Genomic DNA, 23,338 nt, shown 5'->3' on the forward strand with positions numbered 1-23,338 from the left:
CAGAGCGAGGCAGCGACTTACAGAGCGGAGACAGGAAGGTGGTGAACAACGCTGCCTCTCTACTTCGCCTTGGGGTTCACGCTAGCTCTTCTGGCTATGAGCTCTGTGTCTTAGAGCAAGTTAAAATTACTTTAAGCCTCAGCTTTGCTCAGCTACAGAACAAGGATTTCAAAAAAGGCAGGCGGCTCATAGGAATGTGGGGATGAGGAAATGCACTAAGGCGTGAAAAGCTGTTAGCTGGACTTCCGCACCCACTTGGTGCACGCTCAACGGCGGCTCCTGCGGCCAGGTCCCCAAACCACACGGGGTGCGGCACACAGGACAGAGTCCAGGAGCCCTGACTCCTATGCTGGGGCTCTTCTTCCTAGCCTCTTCCCTGGCTCACCTATAGGGCAAAGGCACCTTGCTCGGGGGGCCAGAAGGACAGTAGACAGGGTAAGCTTAACATGGGTCTTGACAGACCCAGTTGGTCTTTTCTCCTCCCTCCTACTTGTCAGATACGTGTTCTTTATCGCGAAGGGTTTTTCCTCTCATAAGAAAAGCTTGAAAATTTTTTAAAAGGTTAAATACTTTATAACCTTTTTAAATGATTACAGTAAAAAAAAAAAAAAAAGTGGTGGGGGAGGAATGGGATTGATGGTGATCCAAAATTGCCATATATTGTAATTTTGAAGATGCAAATCAAGACTCTGTAAACAACAGCTTGAACATGCGTTACCTCAAGACTATTAATGTTACTGAAACAATAAACATTTTACGGGGAGCCACGCGGCTGCTCCATGGTTTGAAGAACAACTGGGCCGCCAGCTGTGCCTGTAGATGAGTGCTGAGTCATCTTCTCAGCCTTGGCCCCTTTCTCAGCACTGCCGGCTGCGCTGATGACGTGGCTTCAGAAGATGACTGGCTCCCAGTTCACAAGTTTGGGTGTGACCCTCATTGACGGGAAGGGTGAGCAGAGGAAGAGGGTGGAGGGACGAGGCAAGGCCTGCTAGTCCCTCACTAGCTGGACTGGTGGGCTTCATGCTGAAATCACTCCACTCGGTCTTGCCATCAGCTGTTGGCAGGCATGGGAACAACCCCCCAGAGCACGGCTCAGTCAGGGAGAGAGGGTCATGGGCACGGGTCCATGCAGATGGACACAGTTGTTCTTCGAACAATGGAGCAGCCGCGTGGCTCCCCGTAAAATGTAAATACAAGTGTGTGCATTCGCATGTTCACATACACGTGTGTACTTGTGCTCACACTTACAGGTGACCATTGGTGTACGTCCACACCTCGGGGTGTATGAGTGTGTACGTACAGTGTGTGTGTGTGTGTGTGTGTGTGTGTGTACACTTAGGATAGATGCTGCAAAATGAGTCCTAGACTGTGATGTTCAATCATTCCCTCCTTAGTGCCCTTTGGCTTTGGAGGGCTATTAGTTATCATCCAGCTGTGCAGTGTGGTCAAAGATGCTACACATCCGAAGCACAGGATGGAGCTGACCGCTGCGAGCACAGCGCTGGGACTGGGTTAAGACCAGCCCTAGGGGAGCTTCCACCCGCCCAGAGAGGACTCCCTTACATGTATCAGGTGGCATTCTGAGAGCCAGTGTCTGCATTCTGCACAGGGGTGCACTGTGGGGCGCAGACAGAGGCTCCCGTGAGGCCGAGCCATGCACAGCAAGCAGCACGTGGCTCCACATGTTCTGTGCACGTGCTGCTCTCAGAGACAGAGAGACTGAGGGACAGATAATAGGCAGAAGGACAGGCGAAGGCAAACACAAGCCTTGTCTCCTCAATACAATCTGGGTTCTTTCATTCTTCTAGAACCGGTCCCTGCTCACCAACCCCTTCTCCCTTGTCCTGCGCTCCCCTCTCACATCCCAGCACACGGTGGGCATGAAAACACAATACACGTGTGCTGTGGTGAGACCTGCAAGGTCCAGACAGACCCCCCTGAATGGCAAGGAGGTTTCTGTGTTTCCCTTTCTTAGAGGACACGCAGGACGGGTTAGGGCTGGTGCTGGAGCCCAATACCAAGCCGTCTCTCACGCATCTGCTCAGGCTGCTGCCTCTGAGACACCCCCCGTCCCCGCAGGCCTGGTGGACCTCCACGCATCTTGGGTCAGCTCAAACTTTCCCTCCTCTCTCTAGACTCTCTGCCCCCCGCACCAAGCCCTGCTGTGCTGGTTGTCTCCTCAGGCACACTGCGTATACCTCTAGTAGGAGCTTATCACTGCTACCTTAGCTGTAGCTTAAATGTTCCCAGAGGGCAGTCCCGACTCCTGCCCTCGATGACCCAGCAGCCACCAGAAAGGCTCCTGTGTGCAGCGGCCCAGGAAGGGCAGGCGGGCGGCGGCTCCTACCTGTACAGGAAAGGCGCGACCGTGGCAGTGTTGGGGTGGCTGTATTGCTGCTGGGGCTGAGGTAGCTGGACACTGACGGTGTTGCTTCCCGTGGTCTGGGTGGTCCCGAGAGACCCGCTGACGGTCTGGCTGCTGATGCTGTGGTTGAGGGCGGCCCCTGCCGGGCCTTTCCCTTCCGAGGACGCCAGGCTGGAGGAGGAGCTGGAGTGTCTGCCGTCCAGCTGGGGCTTCTGCTGGGGGAGCCCCGCGCTCGGCTTCCCACCCCGGCTGCGCTCCCCCTCCTTGGAAGGGGCGGGGGCACTTGGGGATTTCCCGGGCATGCTCTTCATTCCTGGTTTTGGTATTCCACTGAGGGCAGGGGCTGGGGCCTCCTTCTTGGCACTGCTGAGCTTGCCCCCTTTGGGGATGAAGCTGGCGATCTTGGAGGACTTTTTTGGCATCTCGGTCGCGGCCGTCCCGCCGGTGTCTTCTCGGGGCCCCTCTCTGAGGTCCGGCTTCTCCGTCACGGAGGCTCTCTTGGTGAGGTCCTTGCTTTTCTCCTTCTCCTTCTCCCGCTGCTGTTTCTCCTTCTCCTTCTCGTTGCCCTTCGGGGAACTCTTCTTGGTGGTCAGCGCCCGGCTGAACGTTCTCTGGGCGATGCCCTTGAGCGCGATCTTGGGGCTGCTGGACGCGGGGCCGGCCACGGAGAGCGTGCGGCCGGCGGCCTCCATCTCTTCGCTCTCCTCGACGCTGGACAGGACCTCGAGCCGCTCGCAGCTCGTGTCCCGCGACCCCGGGCCCTCACCCGCCTTAGAGCCCCCTTTGCTGTTGAAGAGTTTTAGTTTCTCCAGCATGGACTTCTGATTGTTGGGCGCTGGCTTCAAGGCTTCGGGGCTGGGCCTGGGGGCCTCGGGCCCGGGCTGCTTGCCGGAGAGCAGGGACGCGGTGGCGCTGTGCTTCACGCCGATGGACTTGCTGCGCCAGGGCTTGGGGGCAGCGCCCGGCTGCGGGATGGCCGAGGAGACGCCGCAGTTGGCGAGGGCGGAGCTGCTGCCACTCTCCAAAGAAGCGGGTGCATTTTCACTCATTCCGGGGTGAGGGGAGGCCGGGCTGGCCAATGGCTCTGCAGAGACGGGGGAGAGAAGCAAACCTGGATTAAACCTGCGGGCCCGCACTGACGACCAGGGAGGGTCGGCCGTGGTTACTGGGCCAATCACTCCCAATTCCGGTACTGTCTAGCTCCACTGCCTGCTGTGTGCATTCCCTGTGGGTAATTTTAAATCCTGCCTCGATTTCCTTCCGCTCTCCCTCATGCACAGTAGTGCTCATCTGAGTATATGCTGAGCAAAAAGCATGCTGATCCTAACAGCAAACGTGCACAAAGCACTATTAAGCACTTATATTTACAGATAAAGAAACCAAGTTAACCCTGCACTGCTGCTGTGGTGGTACAGGAAAGGTAGAAGAAGTAACTGCTGTTTTGAATTATTCGACCCACAAAACTGATTCCCAGTTATGGTAAACAACTGAATATCATCCAACTTTAAGAAAACAACGTAGAAGGGACATTAGAACAGGCAAAAAAAAAAAGTAGGGAAAGAAGGGAATCCAAGTACAATCTTTACAGAAGAATAATTACCAACAAGTCCTATCAAAGCAGATCCCTGTCTCCTAGGCTGGCGCTTTTCAAGAGCTGCAAACATGATTCAGGCTAGACTTAGCGAAGGAAAGACCTTCCAGCTCAACAGAGCGAGCCGTGCACAGGGCTTCCCTGCAGGGAAGAACTCACGCAGGTTATCTGAGAGTCAAGGCTTCCCCCTTGGCGCTCAGGGCGCATTTCCCCGGCCAGACTCTTTTCTCAGAAAAGCCTCAAACATATTTCCAAACTAGAACTGGAACTGTGCTGGGAAGGGCGGGTTCCCAACTGGCGTTCTGCTCCCCACCGAGGTGACCCACGGCGCAGACGGGAGAACCGTAGCGCCCTCGTCCGTCCGTCCCAGAGCGCTCCCCACCAGGCAGCTCCGTCTGCCACACAGGGGCCGCGGTCAGAGCTCAAGTGGCAGGAGGGCGGGTCGCCGCTGAGCCCCGTGCCCACCCAGGCCTGCTGGGCTCACGGCACAGACGGACGCAGGACGTCAGCCCCCAGAGCGCACGTCCCTGCTGGCCAAGCCACCAGGACACCACTTACCTAGCGGCAGCCACTTTCTCCCGAAACAACTCCCTGTCAAACGGTCTCCTATCCGAGGAGCTGTCCTTCCAAGTGTCACAAGTGTTTTCGGTTAAACTGCTCATGTTTCTAATTAACTTTTGTCATCCGTAACTGCTCCAGTGCCCAGAAGCCTGGCGGGATTAACGGCTGCCTCTTCTGCTTTCTTTCTTTCTTTCCTTTTTTTTTTTTTTTTTAATACCTATGTTCCGCTGCCTTGCAGCAACAGAGTAAACTGTATACAGAGCGGCTTTTTATGATTTAAAAGTCAACGGCCGCCAAAGCCGAGTGAAGGCAGCCCCTGTGTGGGACAGCAGTGCCGCGGCGGGGGTGGGGGGTGGGGGTGGGGGCGCTCCGGGCAGAGGACCACTCCCCCCACCCCCTGCCTTGCGCTCAGCTGCTCAGGGAAGCCACAGCTCCAGCGTGATCCAAAGCAGACCTCCCAATGTTTTACAACACATACATCTTCCTGACTTACTGGGGATTTGGGTTTGGATGGGGGAGGTGGGGGGGGGGTGGCTGCACAATCCTCCCTAACAAAACTCATGGGGCGTTGCTGGATCTTTTCCTGGGGAGAGCCAGAGGCCAGCTTGGAAACGGGCTCCTGGAACCCACCCACACGGCCAGCCTCTCCCAGGCCTCTCCCGGGCCTGACACTGCTTCTGGAGGGCCCTCCTGGGTGTCAGGAAGGAGAGGACTAGGCACGTGGTGAAGAGGGGATTACTGCCCAATTTATGAGTGAGGAAATGGAGGCTCAGGGAAGGCTAGTGACAGACCCTAAATCTTTGCGGCTGGAAACAGGCATATCTGGGATTTGAACCCGGGGCTCCTGACACAGTGCTCTTTTGGGATTGCATCACAGCTGCCTCCTTTGATGAAGAGCACATTCACACAGTGGCCACTTATATGACTGCAGTGCTCTCAGGCATCGCCTTTTCTATTGCTTAGGTGTGTTTATGACATCCGAAGTGAGTCCTGAACCAGCCCAGCCACTGGAAACGGCCAATACCACAGAGGCCCGTTCTCTGGAGGAAACCCTAATGACCCTCCAATGCCGAGTTCCATTTCTCTTAGGACAACTATCTTTCCCTTTACGTGGGCTCAGATATGGAGCAGAGCATTCATCCATCCATCCATTCATCCATCCATCCATTCATTCAATATAGTCATTCATATAAATAGTCACTCGTTCAATGAGCACGTAGTAAGGGCCAGGCATTGTTATAGGCACTTGGGATACACCAGTGACAGACAAAGATCCCTATCTTCCTGGAGTTGACACTCCAGCATGGAAGAACCAATGACAGCCAATACCATTAATGAATATCTTTTATAATTTGTTAGAAAATATGTGCTAAGGCAAAGAGGGCATTGGGGGCAGGTTGCCACGTACTCTTTTTACAGAAACTACAATGTCGCATTCAGGGGCGCACCCCTCTTTCCTAGAGAAGATTTCGGCATACTCCTCACTGACCATATGTACATGAGTCACTCACTGGGCATTCCCTGCTCCTACACATTCCTTGGAACTCTTCTAAAGCTCGTGTGAAATGGTTTTGACATGAAACACCCCATCTAACATTTCTGTGTATTTTTAACATCAACCTACACAACTGGAAACTAACCAACAACTAACTAGCTAATGACTGACCCAGAGTTAAACAGACACCTGGTTGGTCCAGGTGAAATGTGCAGACTAACTGCAAGTGTTAACTGCAGGTGTTTGCCGCCTTCGGGAAAGGTGTCAGGTGCAGTGAAAAGGCTCACACGATGCAGCCAGGACGGACATTCACAGTCACTTCTCCGAAACAAATCTCAGAAACTCCTACTTGTCTTTCAAACCCCAGCTCAGCGCCTTCTCCGCCGTCACACCATCTGAGCCCCTCAGACCGAATGAACTGTTTGGTTTGCATCGCATGGAACTGTTTCCTACCCCTGTGTTTTCCTATGATACTGTCCGTACCTCCCCCATAAAAAGATTTTGGAAGGCCACCTCCTTACATCAGGCACTGGAAATAGAGTTGCATAAAATACAGCTGCTGCCTTCGACGAACTCACTGTCCAAAGGGGCAACCGACCTTGAAACAGAGCACAGAAACCACGTAAAGGGCCATAGGGCTGTACAACCTGGGATCCACCTATTCTCCCGAGAGTGTCTGGGAAACCCTCGCAGGGACCTGACTCTTGAGTGAGCCATGCCGTGTTTCTGCTGTGGCTGGTTTGTTATTCCACTGGTCTGTGAGTCCCTTCAGGACAGACATCTCTCCCTGATTCATCATTGTGTCCCAAAGCCTGCCAGGGCATAGTTAACAATCAGTACAGTTAACCCTTGAACAACATAGGAGTTAGTGGTGCCAACCCCCCCCCACACACACACACACAGACACACAGTTGAAAAACATACAATATATAACTCTGACTCCCCAAAAACTTAACTGATAATATCCTACTGTTGTCTGGAAGTCTTACCAATAACAGGTAATTAACACAGTTTGTATGCTATGAGTATTATACGCTATATTCTTACAATAAAATAAGCTAGAAAAAAAAGTATTATTAAGAAAATCATATTATAGTATTTATTGAGGGGAAAAAATCTATGTATCAGTGGACCTACACAGTTCAAACCTATGTTTTTCAAGGGTCAACTATAAATGGTTTCTGAATTATTTGGTTCATAGTTTTGATATCTGTAAGTCATATTTAAGGCAACAAAGACACAGACTTGTGATTAATCATTAGGATTTTATTAAAACTTTTCAGGCTAAACTTCAGGAATAAATAAAAAAAGCAGGATCAGGACTCAGAGCTTCAGAATTCTACTTGGCATGTAGCCTGGGCTCCCCTGGTTATGAAATCATGGGGTTACGTTTCAAGGATACTCATTAGAGCTATAAAAGGTAACACTGGGCAATGACTCTGAAGTTGGTCTCTAGAGCAGAAGTTCCCTAAGTAGGACTGCAAGGCACCAGGGCACCTGATGATCAAATCCTCAATACTCTGCGCTTATGTCATGGCAAGAAATCCTCTTAACAGCAAAACGAGTCTTGGGTCATGAGTGGTCTTATCCAAGTGAACTTGACACGGTCCTGTCATTCCTAAGAGTGCCGCACCAGTGACCTCAGATCCTGGCTGAAGTGGCTCTTTGGAACCTTTTTCTTTGGAAAACAGCCAGTTTTAATACCAGGGTTCTGAGATCCCTAACAGGAGAGTTTCCTCACTACGCCTCAACCTTGGTCACCAACAACTGCTGTGACTCTATATATGCCCCTCTGTGCCTCAGTCGCCCCATTTGTAAGAAAGAAGATGAGCTATTTTTCTCACATCCTTTCAGCTCTATTTCTCTTCAAATCTCAGGGACTCTCCAAGAGGCCCCAGAAGGCTGGGCCCAGCCAATCTTGTCCCCCTGAGGCCCATGACCGCAGTGTCACTCATTAAGTTTCTCATCATTACCCTGTGCTGTGATACACGGGTGCTCATCTTCACACAGTCCCCTCCACAGTTCTCCTAAGATGTTTACTAATAAGTGGAGAAAACGGGCTGGGTCAAGGTATAGTCAACTTTGAATGAGTTGCTAGTGAATTCAGAAATGCCAGTATTTTATGAAAACAAGCGAGGAAGACAGAGAGCAAGGTGAGTTCTTTAAAATTAAGAGCATTTCGGCCTTGGCCGGTTGGCTCAGTGGTAGAGCGTCAGCCTGGCGTGCGGGGGAACCGGGTTTGATTCCCGGCCAGGGCACATAGGAGAAGCGCCCATTTGCTTCTCCACCCCCCCTTCTTCCTCTCTGTCTCTCTCTTCCCCTCCCGCAGCCAAGGCTCCATTGGAGCAAAGATGGCCGGGCGCTGGGGATGGCTTCTTGGCCACTGCCCCAGGCGCTAGAGTGGCTCTGGTCGTGGCAGAGCAACCCCCCGGAGGGGTAAAGTATTGTCCCCTGGTGGGCAGAGCGTCACCCCCTGGTGGGCAGGCCGGGTGGATCCCGGTTGGGCGCATGCGGGAGTCTGTCTGACTGTCTCTCCCCATTTCCAGCTTCAGAAAAAAAAAAAAATTAAGAGCATTTCTCTCCCCAATAAATCAAAGTTCATTTCTTTTTCTCATATGTAAGAATCTTTGTTAGAGCAAAGAAATCTAAGAGAGAGGAAGGAGAAGAGCACCAGAGAAAGTTTTGAACATCTAGTGAGATTATTTTGAATGGCACATGGGTGGACGTTTTTATATTTTAAAGGCATCTCTTTATTTTATTGCATATTAGAAAAGATACATAGCTCATACGTACATTTGTAGTTTCATGAATATTACATGTAGAGTTAATTTGAGTTGATTTAAGAAAAATATAAAACCCCACAAAAAACACAAGCGGTTCATAGATTTGGCAAACATCACTCAGGAGGTTTGAGAAAGATGGAAGATGGGGAAACACTGTTCTATTAAATTAAGAAATCCTTAGGTTATATTAAATCTATTTATTTGGGAGAGGGAAAATATAATCAACCAAACAGAAATCAAATCAGAAGGCACAAATAAGGGCTAGGTTCAAAATCCAATCTAACATGGCTACCTTTTAGAGCTTTATTTATATGTATCTAAGCATGACAATTTGCTGAGAATGACCAGATATAGCAACCTGACTAAGCCTTGTTTAGTCAAAGGTAATTTTTTAAATAATAGCTTTAACAAGTTGTTGACTACTAAACACAGTAAGAATGGCATTTTATATCACAACAAATAAATATCAAAATATCCATATGTCAAAATGAGAAATATCAAGACATGCTCTTACTGTGTACAATAAACTCTGATGCATGCTGATCACAGAGCCCCTGACCAGATCCTATGACCCACGAATAGATGGTGCCCTGCAGATCGGACATCTCAGTTCTAAAAGACCAGCTTACAGGGTTCACCCACCACCAACTGACAAACCACAGCGAGAAGGAAAATCTCATTTGAAATATTGCAGACATTCAAATATGCCTTTGAAGAAAAGGCTTTCATTTTATTATTTTTTTAAGGGTTTAGGGAGAACATTAATCCTCCTTTGGGGAGGGGAAAAGTTTGGTTTTTCTGGCAACCAGCCTTAACATTCCCTGACAGTAACCAAAATACTCTGTAAATGAAAAAACTGTCTATCGCAGATAAACAAGCACTTCTTCCTCTCTCCCTCCTCGAGGGTCAACACTGGCCCCGGGCCCTCTGTCCCCAGCATCTTCGTTCAGATCTGAGTTAGGGAGACGTTGGTGGTCTGGTCCCAATGCCAGCAGGTACTCAGGGAGTATATTCTAAGCCTGCTGGTCACAGCTCCTATCACCTATCACCCTACTGCGATTGTAAACCAGCCCTGAAAAGTTTCCCGCCTAAACCTTCTCTGTAACCTTCGGGAGAAGTCCTGATAATTGGGTCTGGGAAAATGTTTGCAATTTCCTATAATTTGTCAAGGTGTCAATCTTGAGAACTCAAATATGTTAGGGTAATTGAAACCAGTTTTGTTTTTTGGGTTTTTTTTTTTTTTAGTATATGGACTCCAGGCACATAGGCTGAAAATTGTTTTCAGAGATGCTCAGGTCAATTTCTTTACAACTCTGTTAGCCACCAGATCACAGAAGGGCACAGGAACCTCACTCAATCCACTCAGCTGTTCTGCAGGATTCCCTGTGCCAGGCCAGGGAAGCTTTCTCAGTACCGCTGCGACCAGTGTCCAATGTTTAGGGCATGGGCTTAAGCCGTCTTCTCGCCACTCCCTCCTTGGAGAGAAGCCTTGGCGGTACAGAGGAGAGAGAAGGGAGGCATGAGAACCGCCAAGGAAGGTGAGAGGGCATGGGGTGAGAGGAGCTGCGCTCTGGACCCACATGCCCAGGAATCTTCGTGTAGCTACAATTCCACAGGCTCCTAGAACAACCACCTTAGAATAAAGATGGTGATTTATATAAAACAAATATTTTTTTAAATTGTTGTTAATTCAATCCCTATCAAAATTGAAATGATTTTTTTTTTTTCAGAAATAGAAAAATCCATCCTAAAATTCATACGGAATCTCAAATGACTCCAAATGTCAAAAAATCTTGAAAAAGAACAAAATTAGAGGTCATGTATGCCTGGATTTCAAAAAACTTACTATAAAACTCGTAATCAAATCTGTGTGGTACTGGCATAAAGATAGACCTATAGACTAATGGAGAAGACTAGAGAACCCAGAAATAAACCTTTGCATATATGGCCACATGACTTTTAAGACTATTAAATGGGGCAAGGACAGTATTTTCAATTAGTAGTACTGGGAAAACTGGATATCCACATGCTAAAAATGAAGTTGGATTCATACCTTACATCAAAATACACTATCAATGAAGTGAAAAGGCAAGCTAGGGCATGAGAGATAATACTTGCGAATCACATATATAATAAGGAATTGACATCCAGAATACAAAAGGAACCCCTATAAACTCAACAACAACACAGCAAACTGATTAAAATATAGACAAAGGATCTGAACAGAATTTTCTCCAAAGACCATATCCAAATGGCCAATAAACACATGGAAAGATGTTCAATATCACTAATCATTAGGGAATGCAAATCAAAAGCACCATGATACACCACTTCACCCCCAGTAAGATAGCTATTTAAAAAAAGAAACAGAAAATAAGTGTTTATGAGGATGTAAAGAAATTGGAACCCTTGTATACTACAGTGGGAATGTAAGGTGGTACAGCCATTGTGGAAACCACAACGGCAGTTCTGCAAAAAATTAAACTGACTATGATCTAGAAATTCCAATACCGGGTCAATACCCCAAAGAAGTAAAAGCAGGGACTTGAATAGATATTTGTACACCCATGTTCACAGCGTTATTCAGGATGGCCAAAACATGAAAGCAAACCAAGTCCAAGTGTCCATCAATGGATAGACAGTGAGTATTGTTTGGATGAATGAATGGATAAACTAAATATGGTATGTACATACAATGGAACAGTAACCCAGCCTTCAAAAGGAGGGAAATTCTGACACATGCTATATCATGGATGAACCTTGAAGACATCCAAACTGAAATGAACCAATCATCAAAGGACAAATACTCTGTAACTCTATTTATAAGAGGTGCCTAAATTAGCCAGATTCATAGAGACAGGAAGCAGACTGCCAGGGTAAAGAGGGTGTGGGGATTTGGTGTTCAATGGGTACGGAATTTCAGTTGGAGAAGAAAAATTAAGGAGATAGATGGTGGTGATGTTGTACAACAATCTAAATATACTTAACGGCACAGAACTATGTGTATGTTCTTAAATGGCTAAAATGGTAAATATTATATTAGGAAGGTTTTATCCCAATAAAAGCAATGGGATTGCATGAAGCTGCAAGGAACAGAATTCTGACCGCTACAGCCTACACAGGTGAGGGGTTCGCTACTTTATTTCCAGCACTTAGCACACGCCTTGCACACACAAAGTGCTCAATAGATGTTGGTGAATCTTTTTTTAAGTTTCTCTGTTAGTGAGATGGTAAATGAATCACATGAAATTGTATAGTTTTGATACGACATTATTAGTATTATTTTATTCTAGCTTGAAAAACAACCTCTGCTTCCAAGGACGAGTGGTCCTTCCTCTTTAACAAACTCTAGCAGGCACACAACTCACATCACTTAGCTTTTTCCTCCTTAAATTGGCTGTCATGTCACCAACCCGTTGGCCAAGCAAAAGGGTTTCCCTGGCCTGGGATGCCCCATTACCCCCCATCATCACCTCACATGCACACCCAACCATAGCCCCAGTCTCCCTCCCCTGCCATTCCTGCTGGGAAACCTTTCAGAAGCCATTTTGTTTCATCTAAAGAGCCACAGGCCTGTCGGAGTCTCCCTGGGGTCCCTGACACTTGCGGACCTGCCCAGCGGTTAACAGCTGCCCTTAGCTGACTCACAAAGGTGGCTGATACACTAATAAATGCCCAGAAATGGTTGCTGGAAAAATCAAACAAATAAAAACTGTTACCCACACTGGATCCCTCCATAAAGCTCAAAATTAAAATCAGTTGTGCCTGCCTTTTCCCTCTTGGCTAAACATGCCAGCTGTTCTCTTTACAACTAAATGAACTCGGCCCTGGCTGGTTGGTTCAGTGGTAGAGCTTCAGCCTAGCGTGTAGACGTCCTGGGTTCGATCTCCTGTCACAGCACACAGGATAAGCGACCATCTGCTTTTCCACCACTATCACCCTCTTCCCCCTCCCCCCCTTCCTCTCCTGCATCCATGGCTTCATTGGTTCAAGTGCATCAGCCCAGGGGGCTGAGGATGGCTCCGGGGAGCCTCTGCCTCAGGTGCTAAAAATAGCTCACTTTTTAAGCATGGCCCTAGATGGGCTTCCAGACAAGCTGACAGGTGAATCCGGGTTGGGGCACACTTGGGAGTATCTCTATCTCCCTCCTCTCACTTTGAAAAAGGAAAATAAATTAAATGAACTCAAAAGACCAGAAACATCAGCGATGTTTGTGATGCTTTCTCTGTTTTTTTATTTCTAATGTATGGTAAAAATATTGCTATGCCAGGTCACTGTAAATGTCATGTACAAATACTCCAGTATCTTACGAAGGTGTGACCCAAAATCAGATTGTAAAAGTGCACTACGGTCATACACTGAAGCTGCCTCCTTCCTGCATGAGCACCCACGTTCCCAGTTTCCCTCGGTGACTTTTCCGCCCCACAGGAAGTGGGAAAGAGGCCCTCGACAGCCGGGGCAATTGCAATAGCTTCTTTTTGCTACATGACGGGGTCATTCTTTTTCTTCTTGGCTTATTTTGGCAAAAGCCAAGTGAAACTGGGGCTGACAAGGTCATCTGATTCTCCGTTGATAACTAAAGAGCAGTAAAAGAATATAAGTATTGTTTTCCTCCATGATTCTCACTCCCTTTTCTCCAGTTTCACAAGGTACGTTTTTCCATCCCACTTACTGGCATAAAAAACTGCTGAAGCTAAACAAAGGCTAAACTTGCTAGAAACATTAGCATACAGTTGGGCTTATGTTTGACCTTGGAAGAGCCCCAAAAGAAGAGAATAAATTCTTAAAATCTTGCCCCCCCTCCCACACACCCTGTACCTCCCAAGGCGCCCTACACATATACTGCTCACAAAAATTAGGGGATATTTCAAAATGCATATGGAGTGATAAAATATCCCCTGATTTTTGTGAGAAGTATGTTTGTGAACTCTTCCTACTCACTTAGGTAAGGAGACATCATTTGACTACTGGCATCTGAAGAAAGATAATTTTTTTTAAAAAAAGAAAAAGCATTCCCTTTCTTTCTCCCTCATGTCTTGGAGCCAGATCACCCTTCAAACACCTCCTTCCCCTCTCTTGAACTTATTTGTTCAAAAGCCCAGGCAATATGTCTCAGGAGAAGGCTTTTGTTATAACTGGTCACGCCACTTCTCTATCCTGTACCATATATGGCTGGGAAAAAGCACAAAACTGGCTGCAGAAAACCTTCTCCCTTTTTTCAAGGGTGTCTGAAATTTCGGAGAGATTATAAACACTTGACAGGGGCAAGCCTCATTCCTGCAGGAGGTCACCGTCCACAGCTAACAGCTCTTTGGCAGAGCGCAACGGTTGTACGCTGTTGTAAATATACACATCCCTCCACGATACGGTGAGTTCAGGAATTCTGCAGGCTCCCTCTTCTAAGGTACCAGCCCAATCTTCCTGTGTTTTCCTGGGGCAAAGGATTGACACTCCAAGAGAGGAGCCTTCAAACCAAGGTTAAACCAAAATGCTTTCCACTGGACAACACAAAGAGGCCATCATGGAGAGATTGGTTCTAGGATCCCATCAGTTCGGAAAACAGAGAACTAAATAGAGGCATACCTCCTTCTATTGTGCTTTGCTTTATTGTGCTTCACAGATGTTGCTTTTCTTTTTCTTTCCCCCAAATTGAAGGTAAAACCCCCACTCACCCAGCAAGAAGATTACGACTTGCCTTACTATGACCCTCAGTCCCCTGCAGTGATCTGAAATGGAATCCACCAGACCTCCAAGGTGTGCCTGTAGTAGTTAAATAGTTTTCTTGCCTGCAGGACTTCTCAGAGTCTTTAATGCACTTACTTCCACTGGGGATATCTCAAATGACAATGGGATAGCATGATTCTGAAGTGTATTTTTGCCATAGAACTGATTTTATGCACTAGCTTAAGGAAACATCCTATTATGGGATACAATTTGATAAACACTGGTCCTAATGGAGGGGGCAGAAAATGGAAACATAACTCAAATCAGAGAAGATAGCTAGCTGTTCAACAGGCAACAGTCACTAACCAGCAGAGCTATGCAGGGAGAAGGGAAAAGATGCACCTTCCACCCTCTGAAGTGAACATTCTAATAGATGGTGGGATGATTTCATGATATGCATTTTGGGCATTGAACATACTTAAGGTGTACTTGTTCCCTTTATTTCAAAAGGGTTAGAAGGTTCTTCACTAAAGCCAACAACTACATGAAAAAGAGAAGTAGGAGTTATGGCTGAACAGTGGGCTGCCTAAAATATTCCTATCAAGAAATGGTAGCCACAAAACCTGACGTTTTCTTGGCCTATATTAATACAAGAGTAACATTCAGAACAAGGGAGGCGAGGAGCTTACCCAGCTGTGCACAGCTCGGATCAGAGCTGAATGGTAAAATCTTTAGAATTTTGGACCTCAAAAGCTTTACAGAGATCTGCTACTTTAAGTCATTCATTCCCCAAAAAGGGAACAGAGCTTTGAGCAGGAAATGACTTCTCTAGGCTCTTGCAGTCAGTAAACGGCACAGCTATTGTTGAACCTGGGGCTCTGGAGCTTATTAAATAAAGTAGCTTTGCTGGTCCCACCTCAAACTTACCAATTCAGAATGTCTGGGGACAGACCCAAACAACTGGAGTGTTAGTTAGCTCCCCAGGTGACTGTCATCCATCCTGAAGGTCAAAAACCAGCTATTAAAGAATTCAAGTTTTCCTATAACACTTAGAGAAATTGCAGTTTGCCCAGGATAAAGACTAGAATCTGAGGATGACCCTAAGTCATTCTCAACAAGGAGCAACAAAAATGACTGAGACATTCAACTTGGAGAAGAGAGGACTCAGAAGGCAAGTGTTCAAAGAATTCTTATCACCAAGGTGGCTTTCCTTTCTTTTGATTTTTCTGTCCACTGACACCGAATAACAAAAAAAGGCAGGCCCGTGATTCAGGTCAGCTCTGAACAAGGGTGTGTGGACAGTGAGAGGTCAAGAGCCATAACAGCGCTGGCAATGGGGGTCCCGGTGGTCCACAGAGCGACTTAGGGACAGCCAAGGAGGGGGCTAGAGGTGGGGCAGGGAGTGTTCAGAGCAATTGTGGGAAAGGGGAGTTAAGCCAACCTGTTTTTTTTTTATGTTCTCTGCCTCACTTCTACTGAAGCAGCCCTCTTTACGAGTAAGGGGTTTTTTTGACAAAAGGTTTGCATTAGAAAAAACCTATAAGAATATTAATAATTATATATTAATAAGAATACATATGGAGTCTGCACTTTGTGCCGGACACTGGAGAAAGCACCTTTATTGTATTGACGTTTTCATTTGCAGGAATTATCTCGTTAGGAAGGTAATAAAGGTTCCATCTTACCAATGAAGAAACGGAGGCATGGGGCTTTAGTAGGTTACCCAAGATCAAACCGATTCGTCCCCGACACCTGCACTTCCAGCCCACACACTTTAGCTACACACTTTCACTGTACTTCTCGTCTGCCTGGCCTTGAGAAGAGACAATCGCTGGGGGCGCTGGGTGAAAATGGTGAAGGGAATAAGCAAAGGAAAAACTTCTAGACACAGACAACAGTGTGGGGATGGCAGGACAGAAAAGGGAGTCGCAGGAGGTGAAGGGGGTGGGAGGATAGATGGCGATGGAGGGAGATTTGACTTGGGGTGGTGGACACACAGTGCAGTACACAGGTGATGTGCTGTACAGCTGCGCACCTGAAGCCTGTATAATTTTATTAACCAGTGTCACGCTAATAAACTCAATAACAAATTAAGAAGAAATAAAAGGTATGTGAATAAAAGGAAGAAAAAAAAAGAGACATTAAAACCTGTGCTCCTTTGGCCCTGGCCGGTTGGCTCAGTGGTAGAGTGTCGGCCTGGCGTGCGGAAGTCCCAGGTTCGATTCCCGGCCAGGGCACACAGGAGAAGTGCCCATCTGCTTCTCCACCCCTCCCCCTCTCCTTCCTCTCTGTCTCTGTCTCTCTCTTCCCCTCCCACAGCCGAGGCTCCACTGGAGCAAAAAGATGGCCCGGGCGCTGGGGATGGCTCCTTGGCCTCTGCCCCAGGCGCTAGAGTGGCTCTGGTCGCGACAGAGCGATGCCTCAGAGGGGCAGAGCATCGCCCCCTGGTGGGTGTGCTGGGTGGATCCCGGTCGGGCGCATGCGGGAGTCTGTCTGACTGCCTCCCCATTTTCAGCTTCAGAAAAATACTAAAAAAATAAATAAATAAATAAAAACCTGTGCTCCTCCCTTGGAACAAGATACAGTATCTTCATCAGGGCTCAGTCAACAGTTTTCAGAGACTCTACAGTGACGTTCTCTGGCCTTGAACTCCTTCCCTGAGGAAAAAGGGAATTTTTGCCTCCAGGAGGTTCTTTTTTAAAAATGGGACTGTCAGACATTGAGCAATCACTGAAGTATGGTTTTTGTTCTTCGGAACATAGGATGCTGGCAAAATGTAATCATTCTGCTGTTATTTTTTCTGCCACTCAAAATCAGAAGTCAACCCAAGAAGGAACTGACTCTGTTTCTCTGGGGGAAGCGATGCCAAACCTGAGCGCTGAATCGGACTATTATTCACTATCTGTGATTGTATTATGCCGAACGTGCAGAAACAGAAGGGGGAAAAGCAGTCATTTATCCTGATGCTGCCAAGGGTGCAGACACTGGGTATCGGATAGATCAAATGGTTCCAGGGCTCCGTGACTGTCACTGATCCACACACAGCTCTCCCAGGCTCCTGAGCCTTTTCACCTGACAGTTGTCTTCTTAATGAAAAAACAGAATTTTTCTTCTGGAAAAAAAAAATACACCGAGGTAGAAAATGCCCCTGGAGATTGCTCACAGGCTTGACTCACCCAAATCAGGAAGCAATTTCCTCCAGGTGTCTGTTCTGTTTTGTTTTAGGCAACAGGCCTGGCTGCGACAGGCTGGGGGTAGGTTTGAGTTTCTGTAAACGGAGCACTCCTTCTAGTAACTCTTCTGTGAGGCTCGGACATCTTTTCAAAACAAGAGCATCATGATGAGGTGGAGCGAATGCCAAGGTAACTGTCTCAGTTTGCTCTGTGCTCCTTACATCACCTGGAGGATTCTGCAACCACAGCACTTCGTGGATGGGTTCAAGGGCAGCTGAATGCTTGGCAACCTGCAGTTACTCAGTCTAGCAGAGCTCCCGTGTACTCACAAGTAAGACTAAAACTAACACCAATAGCCATCATTTGCTGAGTGCCAACCATGTGGCAGGTACTGTCTGAAGTGCTTTAAATGATTTCACTGAATGAATTCATTTAATTCATAATTTCATTAATTCAAACACAGGCATCTTATGAAGTGGATTTACTGCAGCTCAGAGATGTTAGCAACTTGCCCAAGACCATAGCTAGGAATTGCTAGAGTAAGACTTTGAACAGTAAAAGTCCATGCTCTTAACCCATGGACTCCATTAAATGGAGATGGTGACCAAAGCTTCCTTCCCTCATCACGAGGAGCAAAGGAGTCCTGATGGGAAGGCACCCTGCAGAAAGCTCCATACACAGACCCTCAATTCCCCTACAAAGAGTGAGCTGTCTTAAAGGAGGTAGAGCTGTAGCAAACACTGGGGGAATTGTTGTCTTCCGTGAGCAGAGTGGGACCAGGGGACACCCAACTCTAAGAGGAAGAGAGAACTGCCCTTCCTGAGGCCCCATGCAGCCTGAAGTCCCCAGGGTTGGCGAGTAGCTCCCCTCACCCCACCCAGGCACACTGCAAATCACTGGCAAGCTCCCCCTGTTCCTCTCCGGCCCAGGGCCCCGTGTGCCTCAGCCACCTCACCAGGCTCACTGGAGGCAGCCCAGTTCACACACAGCTCTCCCTGGAGGCAGCCCAGTTCACACACAGCTCTCCCTGGAGGCAGCCCAGTTCACACACAGCTCTCCCTGTCTTCCGTGATGACTCAGACACTCCTGGCAACATCTGCTGTTTCCGTGGGACTCCAGAGTGCGGGTGAAAAGGGATTCAAGGAGCTTCCCTCTTTATATGCAGGGCGATGAGATATAATGGGGAAAGCAGGCTCCGTCGCGGACCAGCTCGGAGGATTTAATGCACACTTACTCACACCAAAGCTCATGAAATGCCGTGCCAGGGGATCTCTGTCATCTCAAATAATACATTCTGGAAGTACAGTAACCAGGGACATGACTGGGTCTCAGTTCTTTGGAGATGTTTCTCCTTGGAACCTTAAAAACCCACAGCATTTAGTGTCTGTTCCTCCATCTAGCCTATCCCACCCCATTCATCCAACATTTCTGACATTTCTGTTCCAGGTACTTTCCCAGGTGCTGGAGCTACAGCACTGAATATGTGGTCTGGGCCTTTAAGGGGCTCTAAGTCTTGTGGGTGTGAGAGAGAGCATGAAGCAGAAGTAACAACAAAGTGTGAAACTGGTGTGATTGGGGCATGTTTGTGGAGCTGTGGACCACAAAGTGGGTGACTTAACCATCTGGAAGTAAGGGGGAGGTGGTCAAGAAAGAAACTCCAGCCATGTTTTCCCACCCCTGTATAGAACTTTTAAAACTTAATTCTTTACACAGTACTACAAGGAAAGAAAGTGTCTAGATATCCAAGCCTAGTGATTCAAATCAAACTGTGAATGACAACGTGTATAGATGCTCTACTTGATCAGGGTAAAATCTGTCAGCCAAATGCGTCCATGATACTGACCACAACCAGGGACTCAGGGGCATATCCACTGCACCCTGGCACAATGAAAAAGGGCCACATAACTCAATCAGAATGTTATTCTCCCCCTCACTCAGCACACATGTACTCTCTACACTCAGTGCACGCACTCAATTCATTTCCACAATGAGGGCTACTTAGAGGTCACCTCCCATCCAGGCTGGGAGAAACAGGCCGACAGGTTCGACTCTCATTCCTTCCCAAATCGAGCTGACAAGCCAAGAGTAAAGTTGATGGTTTCAACTACTATCAAACTGACTAATCATCTAGTCACTCCCAGCTGTCAATCAGACGCCAGGAGTTCAAGGTAAATGGCTAAATTTCTTCTCTCAAAAAGCACATATCACAGTGACAAAGATGGAAATGAGGGACAGACCCAAATGCGATTTTATACTCTCAATTTGGGACTGAAAAGAGGAAATGAAGGCAGGAATAGACAATTAAGATGAGCCCACAATGACCAGGACTGAGCGTGGCAGCCGGGTTCCTTCCCTTAATCTCCACACACACACAACACACACACACACACACACACACACACACACACACACACACACACACACACACACACCCAGGGGGGCAAGGTCAAGCCGATTTACACAACAGTAAACACAGGCTGAGAAAGGTTGAGTCACACGGGCCTGATACCACACAGCGGGCGAATGCCAAGGCGGGAGTCGAGCGGACGGCTGACAGTTGGCTGCCTCGGCTTCATTCTCCTTCATAAAGGTGAACAGAACCATGGGGCCAACGCTGTGAGGTGAGGGGCCGGAGGGCTGGGAAGGGGGAGCAGAACACTGCTCAGAAGCCACTGTCCGTCAGGGCGATGAGAGCCCCAGCATTTCTGTTAGGATGGGTGAGCTGTCTCTGGTAGAATTCCTGGATAAACCACTGGGTGAGAGCTGGAGCCCTGCGGGAGCCTGAGTGTGGAGCAACATCTTGCAGAAGATACGGGGAAGACTTGTGCTTACATCAAAAAGGGGAAAGAAGCTTCGGCCCGGTGTGTGGAAGTCCCGGGTTTGATTCCTGGCCAAGGCACCCTGAAGCACCCATCTGCTTCTCCACCCTTCCCCCTCTCCTCTCTACCTCTCTCTTCCCCTCCCACAGCCAAGGCTGCATTGGTGCAAAGTTGGCCATGGCATCCGTTAAGACGCTAGAATGGCTCCAATCGCAGCAGAGCAATGACCCAGATGGGCAGAGAATCGACCCCAGCATCGCCCCCTGGTGGGCATGCCAGGTAGATCCCGGTTGGGCACATGTGGGAGTCTGTCTCTCTGCCTCCCCACTTCTCACTTGGGAAAAATAAAAAAAAATTTTAAAAGAGGGGGAGGGAAGAAGTGGGCAGGACAAGCAAGCCAGGGAAGGGGACATGTGAGATGCAATATTGCCCTCCCTGTGACAGCCCAATAAACTGTCAAAAAAATTACTAAATACAGGAAATCACTGCTATGAGTGAATATTCCTTGTAAACCAACAAGAAAGTAGGCTTCTGTGTTTGGGGTGTTTGGATAGAAAGGAGAAAACCTTCAGAGAGAGCAGCTGGGGAAATAGTCGTTGGGAACGCACGGAAATCCTGAGCTGGGTTACACACAGGAGTCCGGTCAGCTCTCCCAAGGGCAAGAAGGGCTTTGTAAGGATTTGGGCCAGTGAGCACAGGTTCAGGACCGCCGACCTCTCAGCTACCTCACCTGTGCTCCCATCGACGGCCAGCCATGCACCTGTCCTCCTGGCCTTGGTGTGCTCTCCTTTACCTCACACAGACATCTCAGTTTCCCCGCCCATCTCTCCTTACGAGGGTCACACCCTACTCACCCTCTTCCCAGCTCCCTGTGCTCTGCCCTCCGTAGGTCTTAGCCCTTCGTGTTACAGCCGGCCTGAAACAGACTCAGCGGACTGTAAAGAAACATCTCCTCTAAGACAGACTTCAGCAAACCAGGGCCTGAAGGCCAAATTTGGCCCACCATTAATTTCTGTAAATAAAGTTTTATTGGAACATGGCCATGCTTATTCCTTTACATATTGTCTATAGCTGCATTCTCATTATAATGGTAGAATTGTGTACTCGTAACAGAAACCTTATGACCTGCAAAATCCAAAATATTTACCATCTGATTATTTAAGAGAAAGTTTGCCAACTCTTGTTCTAAAAACAGTGATTTTCTACCTCTTTCATCTCCTGGCACATATAAACTAATTACTAAAATTCTGCAGCTTGCCAAAATATTACATACGGTGTGTCCGTAAAGTCATGGTGCACTTTTGACCGGTCACAGGAAAGCAACAAAAGACGATAGAAATGTGAAATCTGCACTAAATAAAAGGAAAACCCTCCCAGTTTCTGTAGGATGGTGTGGCAGCATGTGCGCATGCGCAGATGACGACATAACACCGTGTATACAGCGGAGCAGCCCACGGCCATGCCAGTCGAGATGTGGACGGTACAGAGGAAAGTTCAGTGTGTTCTGTGGCTCGCTAAATTCATATCCGTGACAAGTGCAACATGAATATCGGCGCATTTATAACGAAGCGCCACCACATAGAAATAACATTACTCGGTGGGATAAGCAGTTGAAGGAAACCAGCAGTTTGGTGGAGAAACCCTGTTCTGGTAGGCCAGGGGTCCTTAAACTACGGCCCGTGGGCCGCATGCGCCCTCCTGAGGCCATTTATCCAGCCCTCGCCGCACTTCCAGAAGGGGCACCTCTTTCACTGGTGGTCGGTGAGAGGAGCGTAGTTCCCATTGAAATACTGGTCAGTTTGTTGATTTAAATTTACTTGTTCTTTATTTTAAATATTGTATTTATTCCCGTTTTTTTTTTTTTTTTACTTTAAAATAAGGGATTTGTTCATAGTTTTTTTTTATAGTCTAGCCCTCCAATAGTCTGAGGGACAGTGAACTGGCCCCCTGTGTAAAAAGTTTGGGGACCCCTGTGGTAGGCCATCAGTCAGTGACGAGTCTGTAGAGGCTATACGGGATAGCTACCTAAGGAGTCCTAAAAAATCTGTGCATGAGCCCACATCGAACTGCACTGAATAGGTATGAAACTGGGAGAGTTTTCATTTTATTTGGTGCAGATTTCACATTTCTATCGTCTTTTGTTGCTTTCCTGTGACCGGTCAAAAGTGCATCATGACTTTACAGACACACTGTATATATTTTTGCCTATCTGACAAAAAAAAAATAGGTATAATTTTAACTCACACTACACAGCTATTATTGTGTTGGCTGTTCTCTTTTTTTTTTTTTTTTTGACAATCTAAAGGAAAAGAGGTCAGTGCCCCTGATTGAAAATCGTTGCTCTAGAATATTAATTCCTTGAGGCCAGAGGCCCTGTTTCATTCATCTTTTTATCTCCAGTACCTGATAAGAATAAATGTTGCTTAAAAGGTTGAATGCATGCATGAGGGTTAGCATAACATCATCAGGTCAGGACCCTAATACAGTGATGACTGCAAAGATGATAATTATAAATGCAATATACCAATCATGTATCACAGAAATGTATAATTGAAACCTGTATTATCTTATTAACCAATGTCACCACAATAAATTTAATTTTTAAAATAATTTTTAAAAAAGAAATGCTTTAAGCAACTTAGAACAGATAAGCTAGCTAACTGTATTTTCTAGTTAAGCCAGCTAACAACAACAAAAAACCTTTTATGTTTTAATGCACACTGATTTGTTTTTTTTTCTCAAAGGCATGTTATTCCATTTCGCTTTCTTAGTAAACTTGAGTCTAATTGGAAATTCCACGTGATGCTTCAGGCTGCATTCCTGAACATTAGTATCCATTATTGAAAATCACAGATGCAGCTTTAGATGTTATTTGGAAAGACAGTAA

The 23,338-nt window shown here is 47.3% G+C and overlaps 1 protein-coding gene across 6 annotated transcripts in view; it reads right to left on the bottom strand.

Moving 5' to 3' along the window:
- NAV2 (neuron navigator 2) overlaps positions 1–23,338 on the bottom strand; it is a 397,784-nt gene that overhangs the window by 167,513 nt on the left and 206,933 nt on the right. For all 6 annotated transcript variants that reach the window (XM_066364486.1, XM_066364494.1, XM_066364479.1 and 3 more), the window contains one exon: positions 2,348–3,449. In XM_066364486.1, the coding sequence (XP_066220583.1) occupies positions 2,348–3,449 (1,102 nt within the window). The remainder of the gene's footprint in view (positions 1–2,347; positions 3,450–23,338) is intronic.

Source organism: Saccopteryx leptura, chromosome 1, assembly GCF_036850995.1.
Source record: "Saccopteryx leptura isolate mSacLep1 chromosome 1, mSacLep1_pri_phased_curated, whole genome shotgun sequence".
NCBI lineage: Eukaryota > Metazoa > Chordata > Mammalia > Chiroptera > Emballonuridae > Saccopteryx > Saccopteryx leptura.